Source organism: Mixophyes fleayi, chromosome 2 (genome assembly GCF_038048845.1).
Source record: "Mixophyes fleayi isolate aMixFle1 chromosome 2, aMixFle1.hap1, whole genome shotgun sequence".
Classification (NCBI taxonomy): Eukaryota; Metazoa; Chordata; class Amphibia; order Anura; family Limnodynastidae; genus Mixophyes; species Mixophyes fleayi.
In genome coordinates this window covers 255,489,186-255,503,966 of record NC_134403.1, presented here as the reverse complement: position 1 = coordinate 255,503,966, position 14,781 = coordinate 255,489,186, and the positions used below count along the sequence as shown (strand labels likewise).

The following is a 14,781-nucleotide window of genomic DNA, read 5'->3' as shown; positions in this document are numbered from 1 at the left end:
GAGCAGACAAAGAAATCCTCCTACACAGAGCAGGGGCTGGTAAAGGGTTTTATCTAGTGGCTTTCGGACAGAATAAGTGGTCTAACCTTTATTCATGTTACGGGTTAATGGTGTGGTTTTGTATTCACCCAGCAGCATCATAACTGGTAGGCTTACAGCACTTCGTTCCAATATCGGAACTCTCAATTTGCACTATTACAAATGAGTATCCAAAGGCTTCTGGCGGTAGGTGTGCTTTCTTTTTTTATGTCAGCGACACCAGGCCATGATGTTTACGTGTTCAATCCGTTGATCCTCTCTGTTGATCTGAGATCAGGGTGCCACATCCCGAGTCAGGCTTAGCCTTACAGGGGTGGTTATAGTTTATGTACTGTGGCAATCAGGTAAACATCCATAGGTTTGGGGACATTTCCTGGAGGTGGAAGTTATTTATTACTCCCAACACTTAGCTTTCAGCTAGATGTTTTCAGACAGAATATTATACTTGCAGCCTCTCTGCAAGCAGCAGGGCTGCATTATTGGGTTCACAGGTGGTCACTTTGAGCCTACCCAGTTCTTCGCTTATTCTACCTCACTAGAAGCGTTGGCTTATGCCTTATCTTCTAGTTTGGGGTTTTCAGTAGCTTCCTACCGAAGAACACGCTCCTCTCTCCTACACAGTTCCAAAATGCTCCTGTCAGTATTTCCTTTCAGTAACAGGAGTTTCTGTTTTGCAAAATAGGATACCAAGTTTCTACTTGTATCTTTGGCTCTCCTTATTCGTAACATCTCCCATGTCTCAACAGGGAGATTCTCATCAAGGAAGGCTGCTTTCATTGTTTTGGACGTGCATAGCACCCCTTTGCCCTGATTCACTAATGTACCTTTTGGGTGGTGCTTAGTCACAATGTTTTTATTAGTGTCAGTTGTTCTTCTTCTTGTACAGAAGGTCAGAAAACATGTAGAGATTCGGTCTCAAAATGCAGTGCTGTTGCATTTTTGTAGCACTTATGCAATTCCCGTATCCTAGTGCAGGATAAGGGTCGACCTGTGTATGGTCGGAGGGGTGTTCTTTGTGCCATACTATGGGCCAAGCTAGACCAACTTATTATTATTGAGGGCCGAATGCCTTAGCAATCAATCCTTTAACAGGTAGAGTGGGTCACCTCAGGGTAATACCTTTGTGCTCTCCTGGTTAGGTCATAGGGCTCTCTGGGAGGGAGCCCAGGTTCTTTTCACATGTTAACCTGTTTTCTCTATCGTCTCTCAATCTAATGACCCTCAGGTGGATTTGTCCATAGCCAAGTCAGGACCCCCTAGAATTTAGGGGATGTACAGATGATTCACAGTTCCAATTTCCTTGTGGGGGTTCAAGAGTTTCTAGGAGGGGGCGCATCCCAGCCAGTCTGGTGGTCCGCCGTGTGTCTCGCAAAGCAGTGTTCTACTGATTTAGGGGACTTGTGGTGTTGTCCCTCTTTTCCCGGTTCCAGAGCGGCCTCATCTCATAGTTTGGCTCTTTTTGTTTTCATGATCTGGTTTCACACTGTGGCGTCGGATGGCCAACCTTTTTGGATAAAGAATCCTTGCAGGGAGATGGTTGCTACCTTCAATTCAGCCGTAGAGCTTCTTCCTCAGCTGTTTTCTTTGGGCTAGAAACTATATTCAATTGGTGTAAATTCCTAGAATTTCACACGTCCCACTCAGGAATCTTTAAAAGGTTTTCTTTACCAGCTGGCTTCAATTGGGTCTCCACCCTACTTCTTTCAGCGTGCAGCTTCCGTGGCTCTCTGTCTAGCTCAGCGGAAGGTTGTTTTGCTTAAGCGGTTTCTTTATGCTCAGCCCACCTTTGGTTGGTTGTATATTTCCAGGGAGTCTAGTTCTCGTCATCAGGGGGCTTGCTTTGGCCTCCGGTGACTCTCTGAATTAGTTAAGCTGTTAGCTCATGGTATGAGTGCTTCCTGGTATATATGGCGGGCTTATGTTGTTAGCTCTCTATATGAGTGCTCCCTCGGATATCGCTGAGTTACTGAAGCCGTTTAACTCATGGAATGAGTGCTTCTTTGTTTATCTCTGAATGGTTTAAGCACTGTATCAGTGCTCCCTTAGATATCGCTGAGTGGCTTAAGCTGTTGCATCAGTGTATATGGTGATCCTTTGGATAGCACTGAGTGGATTGAGTTGTTAGCTCAATGCAGGTTGCTCCCTTGGATGTCACATCTCGTAGGGGATCTGGGGCGAGAGTGTGTATGGCTCGTCCTCATTTTCTTTACCAGAAAATTAGTGGCGCGTTGTACGAGACATTATTGGTTATGACGATTAGTGCCTGCATTCCACTGACATAGGGATTGCAGTTTATCTTTCTTGTGCATCTTCTTTTTGTGTAACGTTTCTCCAACGGGAGATAGTTTGTGCTCTTGTTCGCACAGTTACTGTTTAGGAATTTAATGCCCTTTTAGCCTCTTTAGCGCTAAAGAGCGTAGGAGGCGGGGCAGGATCCAGGTGGTCTCTTGCCACTGCATCACGAGCAACATTCTGTCTGTACCCCTCTGCAGGTTCCAGTGATTTTTACAGTGCACTTTCCAAGAGGGTTGCAGCTTTTTGTACGCCACAACAGCGTCATTCAATTGTACAGAATGGCAGCGTCTGTTTCTGCTGCATATTGTTTTCTTTGTTGCATGCCTTTTTATGCACAAATGCAGGGTTTTGGATACAAAACATTGCGCACAGCCGTTCCAGAGCATTCCCGCCCTTGGACAGAGCTTTGGTAGCTCCCCAATGTAACGCAGTGTCCCCCAGTGGTAGGATAGAGAAAAGAGGATTTTTACTCACCGTAAAATCAATTTCTCTTACTAGACTGGGGGACACTGCACGCCCTCCCTTGCTCTGAAAGTAGTGCTGTCTTTGGTGTTGCTTTCTGAATTGCTTTTTCTCTCTTCCTGGCTTGGTTATACAAAACTGAAGTCAGCTACAGAGGAGGGGCATAGTGGTGGAGTAGTCAGGGAAACAAACAAGTTTATAAGTGCCTAACTCCATTCCCACCTACTATACCCCAATGTAAACGCAGTGTCCCCCAGTCTAGTAAGAGAAATAGATTTTACGGTGAGTAAAAATCCTCTTATTCCCCTCTTAGAGGCCCGGTCGTCTGTAGCTTTTTCATAATCAAAGTCTGTAGGATCTTGTCCCTCTATTGAAATCGGCATCAGATTTAGTGTGCTCTACTTCATGCGATTCCTTAAACAGGTTTCAATTTGTTTTAGAGTAGAAATTCCTTTTTCACAATCGGCTGTGCTTACAGTTATGATCAGTCCAATAACAACTAGTTTTGCTAAATGTGGAAAAGATTCTTTGATCTCAGTTGATGTTGAAGATGTATGTATTATTTGTTTTGAATGTAGATTTGTGTAGGACTCTTGCTCAAACAATTTTGATGCAACTGCCCATTCTGGTTCGCTATCTTCAAAGTTTAAGATTGCAGAACTTCCATTTTTAGAATAATGCCCAAGAATTTTGATCATGGCTGTGTATATTGAAAACTCTTGAAAAACAGGATATACTTAGTGTATCTGGAAATCTTGCTTGTGATTCACCTTGAGCATAGAAAGGGTTTCTTTTAAGCTGCAGAACTCCTTACCATGTGATGTATTGATGGTAAATTCAATAACAAATTACAACTGGTTTGGATGTCTTTCTTACATGAAATGGTATCTGCAGTTAAATTCTGTAGATGTATATTGTCATCTATTAATTTTATCATATACATGAATATAATTAGTGACTTTTGTTGATTATTTTACATTTAATGGTAAAGACACCGCAGAGCTTGTGGGCTCAGCAGTGTGAAAAAAAACTCTGAATAATCTGTTTTTTGGCTGAAAGGAAATGGTTAAACACTTACACAATCAAACACCCTGAAGTAGTCGAAAGAGACTTGCATTAAACAGACAAAAAAGACTAAAATATAATTGTAAAGTAATAAGTATTTGCCAGTAATAAAATTTATTTAACTAATAAAGTAACTGTATACACAGGAAATTAAAGATAAATTCACAGCTGAACTGTAGCTAATCAGATCTTCAAAGCAGTGGAGGGTACTTCAAGGAGATGGGCATACTAATCTTGTGGGAGCCAGTGAACTGACAACTCATATGATATGAGGACAGTATATGACAAGGAACATGTGATGTCAGGAGAGGAACCTGTGAGCCTCAGACTGCGGGTTAGGTTATGGAAAGATAGTGATTTAAGATGCTTGTGGAAGATTAAGCTGTCAAACAAGTTCATACAGGCAACTTTTTTGTTTTCCTAAAAGTTACTATTTTGTAAATCTAATTTCTATCCTATCTTTTATAATTGTCGACTTACACTCTGTGAGAGAGGGAGTAACACTATCTGATATGATGACAGACACAGAGCGTTACATATGCTGGGTCACTTGAACTTCCATAATTGTTACCAATGAATATACTTTATAGCAGCATGTAATTTAACAAGCTATAGGATTGGAATTTTCACCCAATGGACTCAATTTCGTGGGGAGTCCACAAAGCTGGAAAAGTTATAAAGTACCTGTCGCTTACATCTCCTTGCACATTAAACAGCTATCTGAGAATCCAGTCTATAACTAAACATGTTACAGATACTGTGTTGAAGCTGTATAGTTTCCTTTAAATTCAGTGTTTGCATTCCTGCAACAATAAACATTTATGAGTATTGATGGCAGATTCAGCGACCTATGTACTAACTATCATCCCTGAGAAACTTTGTGACCTTTAAACTATAGGAATTGTAGAAGTCTACCAGATTTAATCATATTGGCTTTGAATGATTATAAGATTAGGGTTACCTTACCATAAGCCCCCCTACACATCTACTCATTTAAAAAGACAGTGCTTGACACAGAAAAGGAGACACTGTATAATTATTGTCTCAAAAAGTTAATTATTTACTACTTTATTGCAAACAGAGTTTTGCTTAACTATCGCCAAAAAAAATCATATGCTATCTACTTTTGTAGAACTTTGGTTAGTGTTTGTTTTTTCAAAAAAAGCATACCAGCAACTGCTTGGTAACCGTTTGAAAGACTGATATTCTTGAAACCTAGCGTAATTAATTGTAGTTTATTGCTAGTAATTATTGATCTGCTTATTATATAAAGTTTATCTGTGATTATCAACCTCCTTGAGCCAGGAGCAAGCACAGTAACTGTTTCCGTTAATGTGTATCCACACTAACTACAATTGTTATTCTACTCCCATAGTGTGCACCTGTAACCTACACCACTTAGCTGGTAAAGATGTCTTTGCCACACAGCTTACAATCTGATTTATGTAATTTGTTTATATCATAATCCAGCTTAATGTACAGTGCTGTGTAATATTTTGGTGCTTTATAAAGAAGATATTAATACTGCATATATTAATATTTTAAGTTTGTAGCCGGTCATTACTCATGCATACATTCTTGTGACTAAAACTGTTACTGTGGCCCTAGCCTAAGGGCTATGCTGCATAGGTGACTTTTAGCCAATATTAATCTTAAACAATTACTCTCATGAGATTATCTCTACTGAAATTTACCTGCCTAGCCCTGGTCTTATTGAATTGTATTCCATTATAAGTAGGTGATAGATTCAATAGAAATGAAACATTGTAGGAGGAATCCACCACACCATAACGGTTATAATCAAAACATTCTAAAGTGTCTGGGCAAACTCCAACCAAACTAAAAAGGAAGCATGTATGAGTAACTTGTATGACATATGGGGATTTTAATTTTTTTTGTTTCATATAGCCTTTACACTTTTTTTTTTTTTTTATTGTTTTTTTTATATACCTATAGCAACTAGCTCTAGATGTAGTGGTATACATTGGTAAAAATCCATCAAACCTATGATATGCATACAGATAACTGATCTATTTTATTTTTGAGGCTGAGCTAAACAGCAGAGCAGATATATTCATACCTGTTATTAACACAAATCTGTCTTAACAGATGAATTGAGGAAGTGTAGCTGGCCTGGAATTCCCCGAGACGTGCGGCCCACCACATGGAGACTCTTGTCGGTAAGACTACTTTTATGATGTAAAAGTTTATATCTGTTCATCCTCTGGAATCATGTTTAATGTGCTACACAACTCGCTGCAATACACCATTGTTTTCTCACATTATTTCATAGACCTTTTTATAAAGCAGCTGATTTTTGTTTTTATGTTTTGTTACAATTTCTTCTCTTTATGAAATCCAACCACTGCTCTCGTTCTTGGTGATAATTGTACTTTGGTGGGGAACCGAAGAGAAAAACAAAATATCAATAATATATGAAACCATTCCAGACTTTTTTTTTTCTACTTGAATTGAACAGTTTATATTACAAAAAAAAAATTTCTGTCAAACTTTTATTCTGTTAATAGAAGTGTGGCAAGATGCAAATACAAAAGTAAAAGGTCCAAACATGGTGACACATTAACACATTGGAGCACTTGCAAAAATAAAAAGTAGGAAACACATGAGCATGAAACGAGAGGGTCAAAATAGAATGCAAATCAGTGCAAACTGATCCTGTGCCCAGGAAGAGGGAGCAGCAAACCGGTACAGACCCACAATCTAGAGGGGAGTGGCTGACAAATGGGAGTGGCACAGAAGGGGTGAGCCAGTGTGAAGGGACATTGGAAGTGGGTTAGGAAGAGAGTTGTTAGGCTTTGATGAAAGAAATGAGTTTTGCCGTTTGAAGCCTAGGGGGTAAATTTATCAAGCTGTGGGTTTGAAAGTTGTCTATAGCAACAAATCAGTCTAGTTATTTAGTACATTCTACAAAATGACAGCTAGAATCTGGTTGCTATAGGCAACAGCTCCACTCTTTCAAACTTGCAGCTTGATAAAATTTGGTCGTGGGGGGGAATTATTGGGTGAGTGCTTTCATCATCCGCTATTTATATAGTGCCACTAATTACGCAGCGCTAAACGGAGAACACGCTCACATCAGTCCCTGCCCCATTGGAGCTTACAGTCTAAGTTCCCTAACTCCGACACACCATACACAGACCGAGAGACTAATGTCAATTTGATAGCAGCCAATTAGCCTACTAGTATGTTTTTGGCGTGTGGGAGGAAACCCATGCAACGCGGGGAGAACATACAAACTCCACACAGGTAAGGCCATGGTCCGGAATCGAACTGATGACACCAGTGCTGTGAGGCAGAAGTGCTAACCACTTAGCTACTGTGCTGTTCCAGCTTTATAAGGGATATTAGTATCCCTAAACTTCAACACGTGGCATCTATTGCCCTATATCCTTATTAAACATTAGCCTCAAGCTTTTTGCTAAAATACTTGCAAATAGACTTTGTAGTGTCATATCCTTGCTGGTCCATCCATATCAGGTTTGTTTTATCCCAGACCACCAACAATTGGATAATATTAAACATTTTATCAATTTGATTCAATTGGCCAACTCCCAGACCCCTCCACCCTTCTCTTTGGTGATGGCTTTAGATGCAAGGAGGGCATTTGACCAGATTTCCTGGGCTTCTCCATTTGGGGCTCAGAGGCAGCTCCCTGAGTGAAGTTAGTGCTATATATCACAACCCTACCACTGCCATTATGACCAATAGTTTTCGACTGCCTTCGAGAGGCCAGGCGTGCCTCCTCTCCCACTACACAACTCGAGAAATTCATACCTTTTTTTGCGAATTTTAAAATTTATTCAAAAGTCTTTAACTGTAATCTAATCTGTTACTGAGATTGTTTAATGTCCATTTTAAATTCTGCTGGCAAACCCAAAAGCTTAAATACCTAGGTATCTTCCTTACCAGACGATATCAACTATATAAGGCAGGTTTTTCAGCTGGAGACTTGACCGAAATCTCCGCTCATTTTTTATTTATTTTTTTGCACCCCATAGAGATGTGAGGGGAAAATGAGCGGATATTTTGCCGTGATTGCCGGCAATGTGCGGCGTTTACTGCGCCACATTGCTGGTAATTGTATTCTCCCCCTTCTCCCCCCCCCCCCCCCTTCAAATGCTATACTCTACTCCTATGCCTTGCTGCCATGTGACTGGGAATAATTTTTAATAAGGACCAAGGATTTCACAATATTGAGTCTATTGAGTTCTTCTCTATGCATTGGAAGGTAATGTTCATATTGCATTTTTAAATATTCTTTAGTATTCTTAGGCATTAATCTTTGTTCATTATCTGTCACATTATTTACATTCTGCATCATTGGCCTCCTAATTGCAATACAGGCCATGATATAGATTCTGCTATTGTCAGTGAAACTATTCAGTTTTTGGCCTCGCTCATGACTGTTTTCCTTTGCAATATGGGGGAAACCTATATATGAGTACCCAAGGGTTGTCTAGATGGTAATCCTTCCATTGGAAGTGCTGTTCAAATTGACCTCATAATAGAGTTGAGAGAACGTTTTCAGGCCCAATAATTCTAGGCCACAGATTTTACCAGTATACTGGTGGCCTTCGTTGTCTAGTCTTTTTATTCCACTTAATGTTGCAGTTCACTAGGTCTAAGGTTGATCTGAATTGCCCTTTAAAATGATATTCATTTTTTTTTTGTTCTTTCTTTTTTTTTTTTTCTTTTGTCTCAATTAATTTTGACAATTCAAATCCTGCTTTTTAGAAATGGTTTTAAAGTTGGGTCTGACTAATACCATGTTATTTGATTATCTTCCAGAGTAACTTTAAAGCATTAAAATCTTTTTGCAGGCATCATATTTGCCTCACTTTTGGACTTGTGGGTCTGCCATATTTTTCAAAGCTTTGGGTATTTGAGGGCTCAAGGACATGTGTTTGTATGCCTTAGCTAACATTATGGGGAATTTATTATTATTATTTTTAAGCAGAGACCACAATCATCCTTTAGCCCATTTGAGAATGTGAGCCCGTTCAGTCCATTTTAGCTTCTGAGTAGACAACCTAGAGCTCTAAGCATTCTCACATTTTCTTCAATCTACAGGGTTACCTCCCAGCCAATAAGGAAAGGCGACAGTTGACACTTGAAAGGAAACGTGCAGAATATTTTGGTTTTATTGAACAGTATTATGATTCACGAAATGAGGAACATCATCAAGATACATATCGACAGGTATCAATTCTTTTATATGTTGAGTTTTTGATTTTTCTTCGTATATTAAAATAGTTAATGTTATTTTGTGTTTTTGTTTTTTGTGGTAATCGTTTAAAAGCAAATCAGACTTTGTTGTAAATTACCCTTTTGTTAGTAAATATATATACTACTCCCAACAATTTTTAAGCTCTAAAAGGCGCTTCAAAGTGCAAATGCAGTGCAAAAGTGAGAAATAATTAAAATGATTTATACTCAATATATAAGATGGCAGCTCCCAAAACATTCAACATCTGTCTGCAGATCTCAGCCTAATGAATAAATACAAAAGAGAAGGGGCGCCAAACATAGTGCATTAAATGTAAGACATAAGAAGTAAATTCCATATGTGTATCATTCCCGTACCAGAGATCCAGAAAATAACAGCTTGATATCAGTGCTGATGAGTCCTCTCTAGGTACCGTCTGTAATGGATCACTGGACCATGGAGGGATGAATAAGGCTGTGACTCCTCACAAATCATGTACAGTAACACAACTCCGTGACTAGAACTCAAAAATATCACAATAGTGTAATACCATCAGCTTTATTCACAGACAAATTGTGATAAAAAAGGACTTTTAATAAAAGGCAACAAAAGCCTTATACTGCAGCTTAAGTACAATATGCTCGTACATAAAATCAGATTAAAAACAGCTTATCTGTCCTGTCCACGTGTATGATGTAAATCCAGCAGGGCAAATTCTGGCCAGAGAGCCCACGCTACCACGAGTCCAAGGACAGCCAGCAAATCACAGCCCGGCATGTTTTGTCTATTTGTAGACTTTCTCAAGGGGTAAAAGAAAGAGAGAGCGTAACGAGACTTTTTATACTATTTAGGCATAGTGTCTCTGGATTGGTAGGTAAATTGTTAACCATCTGTACTTTTACCTTGCAGATTCATATTGACATACCAAGGACTAATCCTCTAATTCCACTATTTCAACAACCATTAGTTCAAGAGGTGAGTCTTTCAGTACTTATTATACATCTCTTTCGCTAAAGGCTTATCCTTTATTTGAATTGTGCCTGAAAGGCGCTATAGAATGTTGATCATGTAAAATGTTTGTACTAAAGCAAAAAGGTATAGGGGATATTTCTCAAAATTAATTTTCAAGTTTGAGGGTTTATAATTATTTTTTTATATAACAAGTGTATGCAATGCTCTATACAGAACGTTTCAGGCATGGTTTCCCTAGGAACACCAAAGCGAAAGCAAACACTTGTGCTGGCACCAAAGTAAAGACCGTTGACCTCCGCAGCTCTTATGAGAGGATTCAAACCTCCTGCAAACCACAAATGGCAAAAACTAAATAAACCGCGCTAAGATGTCTACTCGCTACAACATGAAGAAAGAACTGTCTGTGAATAAAAACTATAATTTTTGAACTTTAAAGAATACAGATCCTTTATTAAATAAATTAAGGCTGTATTCTAACCACTGACGTGTAAATAGAACTTGTATATAAAATTTTTCAAAGTACAATATTAACTTGGCAGTAATGGGCTAATGGATCCAATTATATTTGAAAAATATACTCTTTACAATGTGTAGAGTAACAAGTACACAAAGGTCAACTTTTTTATGTTTGTGAAGGGGAATGCAATTAAAACCGACAAAGAACAGATGCCATTTTTACCTCACATGAGGGGGTGGGGACTACTAAAGCCATAAATGGCAACTGGCTACATTTGTTGGATCTTGGCACATTATGTTTGTGATGTCTGCTTCTAAATTTTTTTTTTTTTTTTTTTTTTTTTTTTTTTTTTAATGCATGACAGAACTGTATTAATAACCTAACATGGAGTGTTGCTAGTTTTAGTTTTAGTATTCCTTTTTTTTTTTTTTATAACCATAGTTGCACTTCTTTAAGAAGCAATGTAACTCATTCTCTATTAGGTTAATGGCCTATTTCGGAGTCACCTGAAGATACGCACATCACATTCACTACTCCCCACCTCCCGTAAGCTAATTAGATAAACCCGGCATGACCTGTCCATCAAATTCAACTTTGTTAGCAACATTGGCGCATTATAATTTTCTCCTGTAGAGTAAACTTAATATTACCTAATACCCTCTTAATGATGCAAGCGAATTGTGTATGCTGCACACACTGGTGGACACTGTGCAACACAAGGGCGTAGAGGCAGTCTTGGAGAATCGAGAAAATGAAGGAATAAGGGGTATGATTCAAATGGAGCACTCCTAGAATGTCAAAAGAAAGAAAAAAAGATTAAGTCTTTTGTGATGATACCACCCTTAGCTGGGATGGCAGTTACCCTCTGTGGGATTCAACTCACTTGGTTACACCAGAGTATATCCAAAATAAGGTTTTATTACAACAGCACAACACCACAAGATCTTCAGAAGATACAAGGTAAATAGTAGCATGTATCCTCCAGCAGCCTCTTGCAGTCAGCACTCAAAGGTCTCTTTCATAGTCTTATCCTCTCGCAATATTACCACTCCCGTTTAGCTAGAGAGTTACTATGTCGCCCACCTTGGGATACTGGCTCACAAAGACCCTGTCCTGGTAGGGTTTCCTCCAGTGGCACTACAATGCCTGGCCAGAGTCCTTTTCTCTGATGTCTTGTACACCAGGATCCTCCAAGCTAGAATAGCTTTTTTGGCATTCTGCTCTCCTTATATTGTTGGCTGTATACACAGGGAGTAGGGTCAAATGTTTCAATCTTCCCTCTTGTAGCAGGGGTCTGTCAGTGGATACTCTAACTGTTAGACATACTGCCTCTGTTACCTTGATTATACAACCGAATGGCTTGACTCAATTAGCTGTTTGACTGGATACACTAAACAAAGGATTACAATATAACATCAAGGAATGACACTTCACCCTTCCGTGAAACAAGACATTTAACACCTTGTATCTGCAGCATTTCACAATCGGAGTCTGTGATACATTTTGATACAATTCCCAATGCTATTTCAGCCAGTATATTACTGTGGAGGCACATTGCATATCTAGGCCTGTCCAACCTGCGGCCCTCCAGATGTTGTGAAACTACAAGTCCCAGCATGCCCTTCCAGCTATCAACAGGTTGGCGACTGGCAAAGCATGCTGGGGCTTGTAGTTTCACAACACCTGGAGGGCTGCAGGTTGGACAGGCCTGATCTAGAAGTTCTAACCTAATTACCTCTCAGATTACCTGTTAACCTAGCTAATTAATGTGGGTGGCCAGCTAGCTATGTCAAGTCACTCAGACATTGTTCTGATTACAAACCAGATTTAAGCCACACCTCATGACAATGAACATTTGAAACCAGTGGTAACTTAACTAACAAGCAAAATGCTGGCCTGTTTTTTTGGGTTTTTTTTTTTTTTTTTTTAAATTTTATTTTTGCAAGGTCATGAAAACAACAGAGAACGATTGACAGTGAGTACTGTTAGCAATAATAGTCAGAAAAAACAAAGTCAACGGCCAGCGTAGAACATATAAGACGCTAAGTCAACCGAACATTCAAATTTAGTAGTAACGAGTGACCCAAAGTTTTTATAGGAAGAGGGAGGTAGGACAGAGAGAGTATAGAGGAAGAAAGGAGTGTGAAATGAAGGAGAAAAGGAAATAGGGGAAAGAGTGACAAGATCTATTGTTAATTGGAGAGAAGTCCAAGAAAGAAATGAGGTTTTAGAACTGGATTAAGTAAAGGGTGGGCACGCCTGAAAAAAGGATAACCATGGGTCCTAAACCCTGGTGAAGGCTTTCGAAGAATTCCGGATAATACAGGTCATATACTCCATCCGCTGAGTCTGCCAGACTCTATTAATTATGGACTGTATGGAAGGAGGGGATTGTGAATGCCAATCTGCCGCTATTTGACAGGTAGCTGCCGAAACAATGTGCCTAATCAATTTATTCTGGTGTCAGGATGCCAAGGGAGCCCCCAGAGGGAGTAGAAAAAATTTGGGCTCCAAGGAAATGTCCACCAAGAGGATTGAATTAATCGGGCTTCTAATCTGAACCCAGAAGCCTGAGTTTTGGGCACGACCACCATATGTGGAGGAATAGACCTTTAGTTGAAGATTGACGTAGACAGAGGGCTTCAAAGGTGGAAAGAGGTCGGGATAACAGGCGATCTTTAACAGTAGTATGAAAGTGGCAAAGTTGTAAAAACTGGTAAAAGTGCTTTGAGGAGATGTGGATATGTGATTGAATTTTGGAAAACTGAGGAAAAGTTGCAGAGGTGGATAGATGATTTAGGTAAATGACTCCCCGTGAGTACCATGGCTGGAATGAACTATGATGAAGTCCTGGAGGAAATTCCGGAGAATTAAATAGCAGAATAACCAGGGAGGGATAGGAAGACAGGGCAAACTTTTGGGATGATGAGTCCCAGATGGATAATGAATGTGAACCTACTGGATGAAAGAATGAGCGTTTAGGGCGATGAGACCTTGGGAGCCACAGGAGAGAAGATAGAGAGCAATCCCAGACCCTCTGCCTCAATTTTAGACCACACTCTGGCTTCTGTCGGACCAGACCACAAGACACATTGAGCGAGTTGGGCGGAGAGGTAATATCTTTGGAAATCAGGAATCCCTAGTTCTCCGCCCCCACCCCCTGCCCACCACCACCCGCGGGGATCGCTGAAGTACCTTAAGTCGGACTCGAGGCCGTCTGCCCGACCAGACAAATCTAGAGACGTGAAATTGCAGGAATTTAAAAACATATGGTGGGATGCGGATGGGGAGAGTCTGAAAAAAGTAGAGCAGCCTGGGGAGGATGTTCATTTTAACGGCATTAATTCAACCAATCCAGGAGTTGTAAAGCTGTGACCATGATGTAAGGTCAGTGTTTACTTGGTCAGTAGATGAGGAAATTTTGCTTGAAAGAGATGTCGATAGTGCTTTGTAATATAAACACCCAGGTATTTAATTTTGTGACGACCCCATTGGAAAGGAAAGGAGCGCTCTAGTAGTTGCTTGTCTGTAACCGATAGGTTAAAATCCAGAACGTCAGTCTTGTCTGGATTAATCTTGTAGCCCGAAAAATAGCCATACAGGTCTAGCTCATCTAAGAGGGGGGGCACCGACGTTTTGGGATTAGTAATACAGTAGGACGTCGTCCGCATACAGGGCAATCTTATGAGTAGAGGGGCCCACCTGTATGCCCAATATTTCGTGATTGTATCGAATTCTAGCGGCCAGTGGCTCAGTAACAAGAGCAAATATAAGTGGGGATAGGGGACATCCCTGGCGAGTGCCATTTGTGATCAGAAAGGGGGTCGTGGTCAGGCCATTAGCCGAAACAGTAGCTGACGGGGACCGGTAGAGGGATAAAATACCTGTCAAAAATCTGTTTTGTGAATCCCATCGCTCGAAGCACACCTCCATAAATGACCAGGAGATGCGGTCAAACGCCTTTTCAGCGTCGAGCGCCATAATGAGCGAAGGAAGATTATCATTATTTACTGTATGAATTAGGTCAATAATCCTTCTGGTGTTTTCGGGCTTGACGTCCTGGAATAAAGCCCACCTGGTCAGGATGGACGAGGGCTAGGAGGAGTGGGTTCAACCTAGAGGCCAAAATCTTAGCAAATATTTTCAGGTCTACATTTAGTAACGAGATGGGCCTGTAACTAGCACAGAAGGAGTGATCTTTTCCCGGCTGTCCTGTTATTTTCACACAATATGGCAATATTCTTTCTGTTTCTAATATATACAA

At 40.1% G+C, this 14,781-nt stretch overlaps 1 protein-coding gene across 1 annotated transcript in view; it reads left to right on the top strand.

Moving 5' to 3' along the window:
* Positions 1–14,781, top strand: part of TBC1D22B (TBC1 domain family member 22B) — a 51,101-nt gene that overhangs the window by 19,043 nt on the left and 17,277 nt on the right. The window contains exons 5-7 of the mRNA XM_075195916.1: positions 5,971–6,041; positions 8,953–9,081; positions 9,998–10,063. Of these exons, the coding sequence (XP_075052017.1) occupies positions 5,971–6,041; positions 8,953–9,081; positions 9,998–10,063 (266 nt within the window). The remainder of the gene's footprint in view (positions 1–5,970; positions 6,042–8,952; positions 9,082–9,997; positions 10,064–14,781) is intronic.